The sequence below is a fragment of the Copadichromis virginalis genome, linkage group LG15 (genome assembly GCF_057382275.1).
Source record: "Copadichromis virginalis isolate Kocher_CV1m ecotype Utaka linkage group LG15, C_Virginalis_male_GT1.1, whole genome shotgun sequence".
Classification (NCBI taxonomy): Eukaryota; Metazoa; Chordata; class Actinopteri; order Cichliformes; family Cichlidae; genus Copadichromis; species Copadichromis virginalis.
In genome coordinates this window covers 24,729,863-24,742,752 of record NC_140632.1, presented here as the reverse complement: position 1 = coordinate 24,742,752, position 12,890 = coordinate 24,729,863, and the positions used below count along the sequence as shown (strand labels likewise).

The 12,890-nt window shown below is 40.8% G+C and overlaps 1 protein-coding gene across 4 annotated transcripts in view; it reads right to left on the bottom strand.

The window, feature by feature from the left end:
- The window catches only part of senp6a (SUMO specific peptidase 6a), a 29,693-nt gene extending 17,148 nt beyond the window's left edge, over positions 1-12,545 (bottom strand). The window contains exons 1-6 of one of the 4 annotated variants that reach the window (XM_085432652.1): positions 12,407-12,545; positions 6,783-6,876; positions 4,852-4,915; positions 3,622-3,728; positions 2,065-2,208; positions 602-622 (exon numbers count right to left, since the gene is read on the bottom strand). In XM_085432652.1, coding sequence (XP_085288778.1) covers positions 602-622; positions 2,065-2,208; positions 3,622-3,728; positions 4,852-4,915; positions 6,783-6,876; positions 12,407-12,437 — 461 coding nt within the window. In that variant the 5' untranslated portion in view covers positions 12,438-12,545. The remainder of the gene's footprint in view (positions 1-601; positions 623-2,064; positions 2,209-3,621; positions 3,729-4,851; positions 4,916-6,782; positions 6,877-12,406) is intronic. The other 3 variants (XM_085432653.1, XM_085432654.1, XM_085432655.1) reach the window with 3 other exon arrangements.
- Between the last annotated feature and the right edge of the window lie 345 nt (positions 12,546-12,890).

The window sequence follows — 12,890 nt, the reverse complement described above, 5'->3', positions numbered from 1 at the left end:
TACATTTGATTTTGTCCCAGTATCTTTGGATGGGACTGAAGTTCTTCATTTTCCCCTCTCATAACCGTCCAACGGCACAAAACAAACAGTCAACAAAAGGCTCCAAGAACTAAACATCTTAGAAATATGCCGAGTTTCATGAGTGCTTCTTCAATGTGCACAATTTCTCCGATCATCAGCTTCACAGGGGTCCAATTTTTTTAATTTTATGTATATATGGGGAGTGTGACACGACCGCTGTAGCTGGCAGCACTTTTAAATGGAATTATGTGACAAAGTAATTCCAACACAGTGTAAAACAGACCATCCAGCAAGTTTGGCTTTCAGTCTGGTATTTTATGGAGGTTGAGATCCTTCTTCATTCAGAAAAACCTCAACACTTCACACCGTTAATGAAACAATAACTGTGAAAAACATGCCCTGAGTAACTTTCCTGGAAAGAGTGTTTCCATCAAACAGTCATGAAACTTAAGCAAAGCAAAAACTGACAAAATGTGCTGAGCACAAAAACAAACAAACAAAAAACCTTTAGAAACAAATGAGAGGATCAACGATCCAGGGCCATGAAATGAGCTCCGGTTAGTTCGGATCAAAGCCTTACCTTTCCTTCAAATCAAGGCTGCTTGAAGATGAAAATCAAGAGAGAAAAACATCTCACTAATGCAATCAAGTCCTGCACTGTAATTCATTTTCTGCAGCTGCAGTTCAATTAAACTTATTTCTCTGCAGCACACTTCCTTTTACACACAGGAAGACTATAAAAGGAACCCGAGCACATCTCTTAGATTCAAATTACTTTCATCTACTGTCAAGAATATCTCATGCTTATCAAGCATCAGCTTAGTTTTATCTAGTTAAGGAACATTTACGCAGCCTGTTTCCCAACAGTGGAATTATAGGGATGTAAAAGCTAAACGGTGGTTTTTCAGAATGACTCCAGTAAGAAGCAGCACTCACTCTGAGGCCGGTAACACGATTCCTGAAGTCATAGCTCAAGCAAATTTCACACATAAACAGCAGTATCGAGCGTGCAGGAGACGTTCGTGATGTGTTTATGGGACCTCGGAGGCGTCCATGCATCCTTTCGATGCAGAGGAGCAGCGGCTGTACTCTGAGCCCCCGCTGACCAAGTGTTCAGACACCCTTCAAAGAAAACTCTGGAGGGTGCTTGTATCCACGGTTCGTGACGACGGGTGAGGGTGGGAAACAACTAAACTGAGAGCTTGGCTTTCATGCTCCACCACCACAGAGAGGTATAGCATCCACATCAGCGCAGATGCTGCAAAAATCTCCTGCTCCCTCCTCTAATCACAAACAAGACCCCGAGATACTTAAACTCCTCTGGCTGAGCCAGCAGCTCCCTCACACTGGGCACTTTTCCGTGGCATCATTTGCCGATGCTCCTCCCAGCCACATCGCTCTCAGCTACAAAGTGAAGCCAAGAGAACTTCATCATCCACAAAAGACCAGAACCGCTCCATCACTGGGCTGCACCAGGAAATTCTGTCACACAGAAGTTATGACCAGAGTCACTGACCAGAGGCAATGTAGAACGAGTCTGAGCCTGTCGGCATCAAAGCAAACCGAGGACTCGTTGTAGCTGCGCAAGAATCAAACATCACGTTACCACAGGCCTGATGCCGCACACTACCACAGCACCCCCCACAGGACACACTCAGGGACGCAGTCCAAAGCCTTCTCTGTATGAAGCGCTCTGAGTGCTCAGGTACAGTAGAAAATGTCTACATCCATTATTTTTTGCTACAGTAATTGAGTGACATGTATGCACATATACAAGAAGACTGCAAAAGGGAGCAGCTATCATCCAGGTGAAACCACTTCACGCAAGTCGAGTTGCCCGAGATTCACAGAATTTACAGAAAAAGTAAAAATGTTGTGTTAAATATTGTTGTCTGGACGATAAAGGTCTTATATCAGGATATGAGATTTGTCATATCGCACAGCCCTATCTCCAAGTAAGCCAGAAAGAAAAAAAAAAAAGGAGAAAAATAAAAAACAAATCTGCAGTTGTACAAGAAGTTGCTCGGACTGGCTCTGTCTCACCTTTGGACTGGTTTCCTTATTGCGGAGGGCAGTTGTGCGTGCTGAAAGTGGCGCCCTTGTATAAAAATTCCTTGTGAAGGTGCAGACGTTAGGCGTGTGGGTCCGTTGGACATGGACGGCACCACGACTGTGAGAGGGCCCTCACTGCAGGAGAGACAGAAAGAACACATTAACCCTTTAACACAAAGACAGAGACACAAAACACGAATTCACTCTGAAAATATTTTTACCCACATTCAGCCCCAAAGATTCTTTAGTGTGCCTGTAGTTTCAAGTAATGAGACTAGGGCTGGGCGATATGGCCTAAAATCAATATCACGATAAATTGAGCAGTTAACCTCGATAACGATAAATGGACGATAACCACCCCAAGTGCCAAAAAACCAAACGGTTTTTTTTTTTTTTTTCATTTGATGGGGCTGTGGCAGGCAGCATAGTTCCTCTAGTTATTTTGATAATATTATTCCCCCTACACCTATTCATTGCAATTATATTATTACCACTTTAAAGGACTGTAAAATGTCACTGAAAATAAATGAAGACAATAGTAGTAAGTACTTTTAGTGGTTAAGATTTATTAACTGAACAAAATAAAAAGTGTAGGATACAATATGTAACCATGCTCTCTAAAAAATGTATATCCCTTGTAAACAAAATAGTTTAATAATAAATATGTTTCACATTGGCTATTCACAAAGTAAACAATGATTGTGCAAATGTAATGCCATCATGGACAAAGGCCTATCTCTGCTAAGGCCTTGAGGTACTATAACTTGTAAACAAATAATGTCACAAACACAAATGTCAATTGAACACAGAAAAAAGTATAATAAATACTAAGCACTGCCATGTGACTAGTGAAAACTATAAACTCTTAAACAAAAACTTGTGCTGCAGGTGGTGGAAGAGGTTGGTTGTGTTACCTTGACTTGACGCAACAGTCTTTTTGCAGAGTTTACATTTAACAATTTTTTGATCAATATCATCCTTGTTGAATCCAAAATGTTGCCAAACGATTGATGATGCATTTTTTTTGTTAACAAGCGTCTCCTCTTCCTCCTCCACCAGCTCTACCTCCGTCGCTGCTGCTTCAACATTTAAATCGTCCTCCATTTGTTCACCCGTGTCTCGTCTTGTTGCTGGCAACAAGTGAAGTCAACAACTGTAGTTCTGCTAACAGCCACCTGAGGCTCCACAAGCATCCAACTTTACATGTTTACAGCCCACTACAAGAAACTATTTTAGCCATTATTCACATCACACCAGCTGCCAAAGGGGTTAATTCTATGTTAATGACACACTTATACTTTATTAAGGCTTACAGTCTATCACTGAGGCCTGACTTCATTTCAGAGAATTCAAACCACTGACATGGTCCTTATTAATCAGACTTTGTGCAGTTTGAGACTTTGAGCCTTTTTAAGGGATTTATGGATGCAGGTTTATAACAAACCAAGCTACAATCATCTGATAACCTAATACTCCGCCCTCTGTTGTGGTCACTTCTGACTCCATTGCCTGCAAACAGAGAGCTTATACAAACAGCACGCAGCATACCTGAGCCTTTTAGGGGCCAGCCTGGTCAGAGGCTTCATGTGATTATTCGTCCGGTTTTCATACGTCCTCAAGGAATCCGAGGGAGTGAAGTGCCTAAGAGTGGGAGACTGGAGAGAGGAGACGTATATTATTATTATTACAAAAAAAAAAAAAAAAGAAAAAAAAAGGAAGCCAGCAGTTTGAGACAAAACAAGATAAACAGTCAGCCTACAGACAAACCAGTAAACCTTAAAGTTTTGCACTTTTGTGAAACCCAATGCAACAAATTTCCTGCCACTGAGAATTACATCACTCGCTTCCAGATCTGAAATGTGAAGCAACACGGAAGTGCCTTTAAACTGCATTCTTTCTAACGACCAGTAGGGGACAGCAACTCTGGGTTCAGGAAGTTCACCTGTATAGAAGTGTATGGGAAAACCACCCAACATCTCAATTCATTTCTGAGATCAGTAAACAGTCTTCTGATCAGTGCATGATCCAAGCTGCTAGTTTCAAATCTTACTGAATACAGAATAAATATTATTTTGTAAATAAAATGCACCACCAACCAACCGGGTGGATTTGTCAGTATTTTACTGACAAATAGTGCCACAGATAGTGCTGAAGACACTGAAATTTAGAATACAGTTGTGGCGAACCTTTTAGTACAAATCTGTGTTCCCAGTCATTTTTTTTTTAGCAAAAATCAGTCATTTCTCTTAATTTCAATTTTCTTAATGTTCCCTTTTAGCATTTTGGATTCCTGGTCAGAAAAAAACATTTAAAATGACATCAACAGCAGTTTTAAACTGATTAACAGACAGTGATGCATTTAATTATGATTTCCTGCATTCAACCTCATAGGCTTCATTTAGTTTTGAAACGGGCATAAATGAGCGCTGTTGTAATGAAGACAAGTCTCGAAAATTAAAAAACATCCAGTTGACTGCAAGCTCATCCTCGAGAGAATCACTACAGGCCAACGCCCACCAAGAGCTCACATTTTCCCCAACAACATCATCATCAGCTGCCCTTAAAATCGACTCCCACGACGCCCCGGCAGCATGAGCTCATAGCTCGCCGGGGTCCTTCGGGTGCCACGCCGGGCGCCAAACAGATTCTGGCATCGTCTGCTCCGACTGCAGGACTGATCGAAGAGCACCACGGCCCGCTGGGAGTCCACGCCACCGGCGGGTGGGAGTCAGGAAATGCGACGGGGAGAAGAGAGAGAGAGAGAGAGGGGTAGCTTACCTTTTTCCCCTCAGGGGAGCTCAGCGGCTGCCGGTCCATGTCCTCCACACTCACCACACTCGCACTGAGAGGAAAAGAGGACATGATGAAAAGCATGTTTATTCTCGGCTTTAACATATTTTAACACTCAGCCTGTCAAAGGCTGTTCAATGTGTCCGTGTGGGTATAAAATAACACGTTTGCACTTTAATGGGGACAAAGTGGGTTGTAGGGTTTGACCGATATATTTTCATTACTCCACTATTTGTATTCCTTCATTTTAGCACAGACTGAGCAGAGATAATTAAGAGGCAGACAGAAAATTTATTAGAAGCTATTTAAAAAAAAAAAAAAAAGTTTAATCAATGAAAATCTGAAAACATGAGCTTGTTCCAATTTGACACTTTTGTTCTTTTTAATTTGGGCTACGTCCACACTAATGCGTTTTCAAACAAAAACACATCGGTTTCTCTCGTTTTGGCCTCCCGTCCACACTGAGACGGCGTTTTACCTGAAGAAAAACGCTCTGGAAAACTGATACATTTGAAGACGCACAGTCTTCAAATGTATCAGTTTTCGAGAGTGGACGCACAACTCTGTGAAAACAACTGAAAACGCTAGTGTGGACGAAAACGCTGTTTTCAAATCTATCCGCTAGTGTGGACGTAGCCTTGGTGGCTACGTCAATTCTTCCAGGTGTAATCCAACCTGCAACTAACATTTCACCATTTTTTATTTATTACATTTTTAATTTTAAATGGGTGTGTTGTTTTAGGTTGTGGACCTCAACTTTAGACAAGTGATCTCAACACTAAAGGCTGAGTTTATTTTTACTAGATATGCCAACTAATAATAAATGAAGAGAAACTGTTTTTATATCTGGGATGAGATTTGATTTCTGAATCAGCATTGGTAACTTTAAAAAGAAGGAACTTTAAATAAAACTCAAATTGTTAGAGCAAGCAGCAATTTTAGATCAAATCTCAGTCCCAGGGATGGGCGTATGATCCCTCAGATGCAGACAGATGGGACTTTTGGCACCCAGTTTGGTTTTCAAATTTGACTAACAAATTTTTCTTCTTTTGCATGCAAAGTGCAAAAAAAAAGGCACAAAATGAACCAAATGTAATCTCAAAACCATGATGGTGGTTTAGTAGAAAACCAAGTCTTGTCTTGAGATCCACAGGAAGCTGCCCCCCCCCCCAAAAAAAATAAAATAAATTTGCCCCATGCCTCCCAGAGGGTCGGCTGGTAAACTAGTCAAAAAATTAACATTTTAGCCGCTGCTATGTTGGTTTTTGGAGCCAGAGGTGACTCTGTTTTGAAGTTAGTCACAAATTTTTAGGCACTTTAACATTCAGGACCCGCTTTACTGTCCCATTCTTCTTGTTGGTGCTTATGTATTTGTGCCAACTCCCATTCTACCTGCCATCTAACAAGGACTTTGTAGTTTAGCTTAAGTCCTAAAATGACACTAAAGAGGAATGCTTCGTGTTCCTCTTTAGCGTTAGGACAGTATATAGTATACATGGTGGCTGTGTTGTTTTTGGACTACTGCCCATTCAGATTAAGACATTAAAAGAACATCTGCTTGGGTTTTAGAACATTAAGCAATTATTAAATAGAAATTAATCATCAGTTGCTTTGATGTCCTGCTTTTTACATTCCTATTATTGGAAGCCTTTACAAATCTGCGACCCATCCTGGTCGCTGATGTTTAATATTAGCCAACATATCGGTCCAACCCTAGCAGGCGAGGATGTGCACGCACGCAGAGGTTTACAATAGCACACTGCTCAGGTCTGCTGCGCTAAAACACCACTGAACTCATAATCAGTGGGGAATAGGCTGCTCGTCAGCAGCAGGGGTGTCACTGGGGTCTTTTTCCTGTATGTGCAGTGCAGTGCAGCGCTGATGGTGGTGCTGAAAACGAGGGCTGGAGAAGTGCTTACTCATGTCTCCTTTCCTCTTCACAGTCACCAGAAAGAGAAAAGCTCCAGTTGTGCTTGTACCCTCCATCTCGCCTGGTCTCTGATCTATCCAGGGCTTGAATTGAATAATAAATCAGACTCATGTCAGTGCACGGAAACAAGACACAGGCATTAGCTGAAATGACCATTTACAGGATTCCCCGCAATTCACGGGCTGATCCTTTCACCTAGAAGATATGAAAAGCTTGGTAATAATCAGCAAAGACGGGAACCTGCTGCAGCGTGGCGACAACAGGAATACACTCACGTCACTGCAATGAAGTGTGATCAAACAGCAAATTTCTAATCATTTTACAGACTTAATTACTGCGTTAGCATCAATGAGAAAGTGTGACAACGATGCCAATTTGTGTCTCTAAATAAAGATTATTAAACAGATGCCAAATGTGATAACCTGTGACATGAGAGTAGAATTCATTCATTTTACGAGCAACTGGAAACTACATTCAAATCAGTGGGAATAACCTGGAAGTCCTGCAGAAGATGTCTGACATTTCCTCCAACAAACAAAACTGCTTTTAAATGTTTGTACCAAGTCTTGAAGGTTGGAGGTAAAGAGGTTTGTAGTGCGTAAAGACGTCACTGATGTCTGTGAATGTATGAATGAATGTCAGAGGCAGTTTAATGCCTCCAGCTAAGCTTTGCTGTGGATTCATCATCTCAGGATGGACCTTCAGCGGTCACTACATGTGACAGTAAACTCAGCGAGTCTGATGTGTGTTACTGACAGAAACATATGCAAGTAGTCTGTTACCGGTGACCTTAACTTGACAGGTTTCATGTGATAAAACACAGTGAGCAGCTGTCCATGCTCTGCATTATCCATGAGTTATGGGGTTAAAATAAACAGCTGCACAATCATATTTAAAATGAATAAAAATCTGTTTTTCCAGGCAGCCTGGCAAACAGAATCTGGGAGGCTTTTCAAAGAGATTTACTGTTCACAGAACACATTTTTAAAAATACAGTACATACTCTGAAAACTGAGTTATAGCTCAAATTTTTCTCAGAAAGGTGGCATTTTGAAAACAAGCGGCTGCTGGTTAGAAAGGTAACCGGCTTAGAGCCATCTTTTATCCTGGAACAGTCACTATATCCTTTAACAAGAAGCTTAAGCCTGAAGCAGCGTCCAGCTTTCTCCACGAAGTCTCATTAAACATGTGAATACCCATATTAAGTTTAAGGGGAACGGAGCTTCTTTTATGTCAGCTGCGCGTTTTTCTTCACCTTTGTGTTTGTTTTGTTAAACTCGCGCCTTCTCTCTGTCATGCTGTGACATGCAACCTTCTTAGGAATTAATACCTTATTTTGGTGTTTGTGTGTCCCTAAACCTCCTCAAGGGAGAAAAATATTTTTAAAATTTGCATATTAGTTTGAATCACTGACCAAAAACAAAAACACCGGAGACAAATACCAATGCAAAAACATCTGCTGGATGTCGCCACAAACGCTTGACTTCCTGTTTCCCCCCAAAAATTAACCAAAAATTACTTTGAAGCGGATTTCAAAACCACAGCACCCAGCAGGGAATTCAAAAGGTGGAAGAATTTTACTTCAGTAAACCAGGAAAAAACAAACCTAACAGTTATTAAACAGGCTGCATTTCAGCTGATTTATTCCATCTAGGGGATCAGAAAGTGGACAAACTGATGGCATCATGTTAATGCAGGTTATCCGTCTGGCTGCAGGCCCAGCAGCTAAACAATTAGGTCCCCTCGGTTCATACAGGCATGCTTTTTTAAAGCTCTACCGCCAACAAACACTAATTCTGAGGCCACTGCCCCCCAAGTGTCCCGCATAAAACTTGAGGCCAGGATTAGGAGAGACAAGCAGCTGAATATTTTCATCTTGTAAGGAAAAACACTGCTCTATTTTTAGTGACTTATCCATTTTATGGGTCTTTTTAAATGACTAGGGGGGAAAAAAGAAGCTAAAATTCAAATGCACATATTACATTACTCTTCCAGAGCTCCCCTGCCTCAGCTGCCTCTCATCTAGTTCAATCCTGCACAAACCTAATTGAGCCTGTTCCTATCTCTTCCAGCTAATAGAGACGACCCCGCACACACACTCTGCAAGCTTCACATTGGCTCCGTCTCCCAGCTTCATAAATCACAACAAATGCCCCAGAAAACAGGGAGTCGAGGCCGTTTCAATTCTTTGAGGTTTACTCCGCTCATTTATCTGGACTGCAGGGGGTCTAACAGTAGATTTCCTGAAGGACAAATCCACGATAGAGGGTTGGGAAGCATCTTTGTCACACAGGAATTATCCAAACAGATGTTTGAGCAGCTGACAGCTTATTATCAATCATAAATGAGCTCAGAGGGACCCTCCTCCCCCCATAATAAACACCCAGTTCATTCACCTGAAACACTTCAAGCACAGTCCTGAAATCGGTTTCTACAGATCCACAGCATGACATCAAATCCTGGCCTGCAGCTTCAGGGTTACAACGCTTGCAATTCCTCTACTAAGATTGAGATTTTTTTTAAGAACATGACATTTCCCAGATTAAGCAGGAAGGGAGGGAATATTATTCTGATCTTGATTTAAAAAGCCAGGTGGGGTATCGATGCTAACAACTATTTTCCTACGTTTACCTGTATTTAGTATTTGCGTTAATTTTTATTTCATTTTGAGTTTGTTTTCAGGCCAGTTGGGCTTCAGTTGATGCCTGCAGATTTTCTCTTTTCAGTTTAGATTTTTTTTTGTTTCTGTGCTAGTTTTAGTCTTTTAAATTACAATATAGGCTATATTTGTATTTAAATAAAAAAAAGAATTACAACAGTTTGTGGGGTAGTTAACTCACAGTCTCAAAAAGCTGCACTAACAGAGATTAAAACTAAAGCTGTTTTTAGTGTAAACAAATGTCTTTGCACTGATCTGAGCACTTTCAAACTTTTTGTTCTACTTCTGCAGCACTTTCTGGATTTCCCATCTGTCAACAGATGCATACCCCAACTCCATTGTTCAGTTGCACAAAAAGCAGGTCAGGGTTTCCACCTGCTTTTAAAAACGCCACCCTGCCCCATCTAAATGTACCCCCAGCAGGTCGCAGTTAAAAGACTGAAAAACTAACTCAATACAGAAAGACCTGAGAAGCTGCATGAAGGTCCAGGATGAGATAAGAATGAACTGGGAGTCATGAAGGCCCAATCTTAACTTATCTGCAGCCTTCAACATCTCTGGCCATACCAAACTCACTGACAGATTACAGAACTGGTTTGGCATCTCTGACATTTTTTCCCCCATCATACTAGTGAAAGAAGAAAAGAAAAATTCAGAACTAAAATTAAGGTTGTCATCAGCATCCCTCACATGTGAACAACACTGTTTTCCTCGTATATGTTACCCCAGGACAGTTTCAAAGACAATTTGCATCATTTCTATGCAGATGATACATAGCTGTAATTTATTGTTAATCCAAACAACCTTAAGAGACTCTCCTACCTCAATCACTGGCATTAACGACTGAACGTCTTCAAATTTACTTTTTCTCAATCCTGGCAAAACTGATGTTCTTCTGCCCCCTCGCCAACAAATCATCTACTTAGAACCTTGCTGTCATTTTTAACCAGAAGTGCAAATTTAAAGCTCACATCTCAAGGCTTATCCAGTCTTTGTTTCTTAAATGAATGAAATGAATATCACTAAAATCAGTCCTTTACTGACACCAAATAATCTGAAACTTCCAGTACACGCTTTAATTTTCTCCCATTTCGATTACTGTCTGTTTGACATGCATCTCTCAGTCCTCCTTAGCTCATCTTCAACTGGTCCTTAACACTGTAGCTCGGCTACTAACAAGAACTAAACAATTATTTTATAGGTTAGCTTCTCTTTATTCTTTTGTCCATTGTCTACGGCTTTTGTTCTAATGTGTGTGTGTGTATATCTAACAATGACTGAAACACTGATAATTTACATATATTTGTTAAATATATTTTTAATCCAAACCAAAGCACTTTTTAGCTGAGAGTTTTAAATCATGCTACACAAAATAAAGTTATTATTATATGTTTGTTGTTCCTTGACAGAGTTCTTGAAATGAAATCATTTAAAAACAAATGATCTGGTTTAAATACCATTTTTGGCTCAAGCTTAAATGAACTTGCCACATTGTTTATGGGAGTTTGACTGAGGATTCAGAGAAGAGCTAAAGATGAACGACGTTAATCATCTTATTTTAATCACTGTTGGAAGCCAGTTGAGTTTGAATTTTGATTGATTGCAAAGCTTTAATCGAAACAGTAATAAGGTTTTCCCTGTAAACAGAAAATGTTGCTGCCTCCCAAAGATAAAGGAAAATCACCAGCAGGGTGCTTTTTGACCTCATTTACTTCAAAACAAGGCCTTTTTTGTTCATCAACGTCCCCAAAAGCTGGAAAAATCCACTTTTTTCAGCACATATTTCTGTTTAACAAAAAGGTAGCTCAGACCAACTGCGCTTGCAGGTGTAATATCCCAAGCCCAGTAAAACATGACCAATCAGCCCCTGAATGCCCACGAGCCAAGAAAAACAATGCCCCAAGCCTGCGGGACTAAAATGTGATTTTTGGCTTTTATGAAATGTTCTCCTAACTCTCAACAATCGACCAAAATAAACTTGCTGAGTCTATCTGAATTTTATTATTCACTAATGTAATTATCCCTTTTAAACCTCAGTCTTTTCAATGAGAAAAAGATAACAGCAAACCTCACGGGCCATATGTAACATACTGGATGGGCTGAACAATACATAAATAAATGCCCCCAATAATAACAACAAAAAGATATACGTTTTATTTTTTGTTCCAGGGTAAAAAAAAGAAAAAAGAAAAAAAAAGGGCTGCTTCATGAGGAGACAGCTTAACTGCTTGGCACCACCTTCAGATAAAATCTGTTTTGTGTGGTTTTCAGAAAGCCGGTGAGCAAGGCATTAACCGACATATGTAAACCACCTGGCTGTGAGTGACGGGAGCCCTTCAGAGTTCAATTTTCAATCTGAATTTAAGCTGAAGGGCAGAGAGAAAGCACGGTGGGTTAATGTTTACATTTTTTTAATGTTACAGTTAGCATGCTAACATCTTGGGCTGGTGTTACCCTGCTAGGTTGGGCGCTGCGTGTGTCATTTTCGCCGCTTTTCTGTGTATCACTCGGGTGTTTTTGCATCTTTCTCCTGTTGTATTAACGTGTTGTTAGAGCTAGCTGCCAAGCAGAGACAGGAAGGCCTGTCGCTGAACACTGCAAACCCAGCTAACGTCAGCGCTAACGAGGGGGTCGCTAGCTCAGACTGTGCAAGCCCAGAGTCCAGTAAAGCCCGCAGAACTGAACCGAACCGGACTGGACTGCACGTGTCTCAACTTCCCCCTCTGGGCCCCGAAGTGTGTCTGTGCCCGCGGCCTCGCAGCGCTCAGTTCAACCCCGTGTGTGTGAGGATAAATGTGTTTAAACAGCGAGCTAATGCTAGCCATAACTCGCTGGTGTTCCACACGTAATTTGGACCGATGGTGTTCAACGCCAGAGCGGCCAGAACCTGCCTCTGTGTGTGGGTAAAAAAGCTGCTGGGCGGCCGGAGCACGGAGCAGAGTGTCACGGCTTACCTTCAAAGAAAAAGCTCTTATTGTGGGCCATGTTTAGTCCATGATCCTCCTCGGATGATAGTGTTGCTCATCAGCGCACTCAATAGAGCAGATATGTTGCTGCCTACGATCAGCTCGGAGTTCAGGCTGCAGAAATTCACCTCGGTGCCGGAAGTGTGCGTAAATGCTTTCAAAATAAAATATTCTAAACAAAATGGAATATAGTCACCACGGTGTACTAGGTATAAATAAATACACGATTCCGTAAAAAGGATGCGAATTTCACAAAAAACAACTTTTGTTTCTGTGGAAAAAAAACCCTCACATCGTTCAAGCTTAAAGTTGTAAATTTACAGAATAAAAAAGAAATTAACGAGAAAACACGAGAAAAGTTATTTTAAATTAAAAAAAAGTTAAAGAAGTACATTTAGCAGAAAAAAATACATATTTATGAGATAACATTAATTTTTTTAAAATCAGTTTTGTAAATTTACAAAAAAGTGCC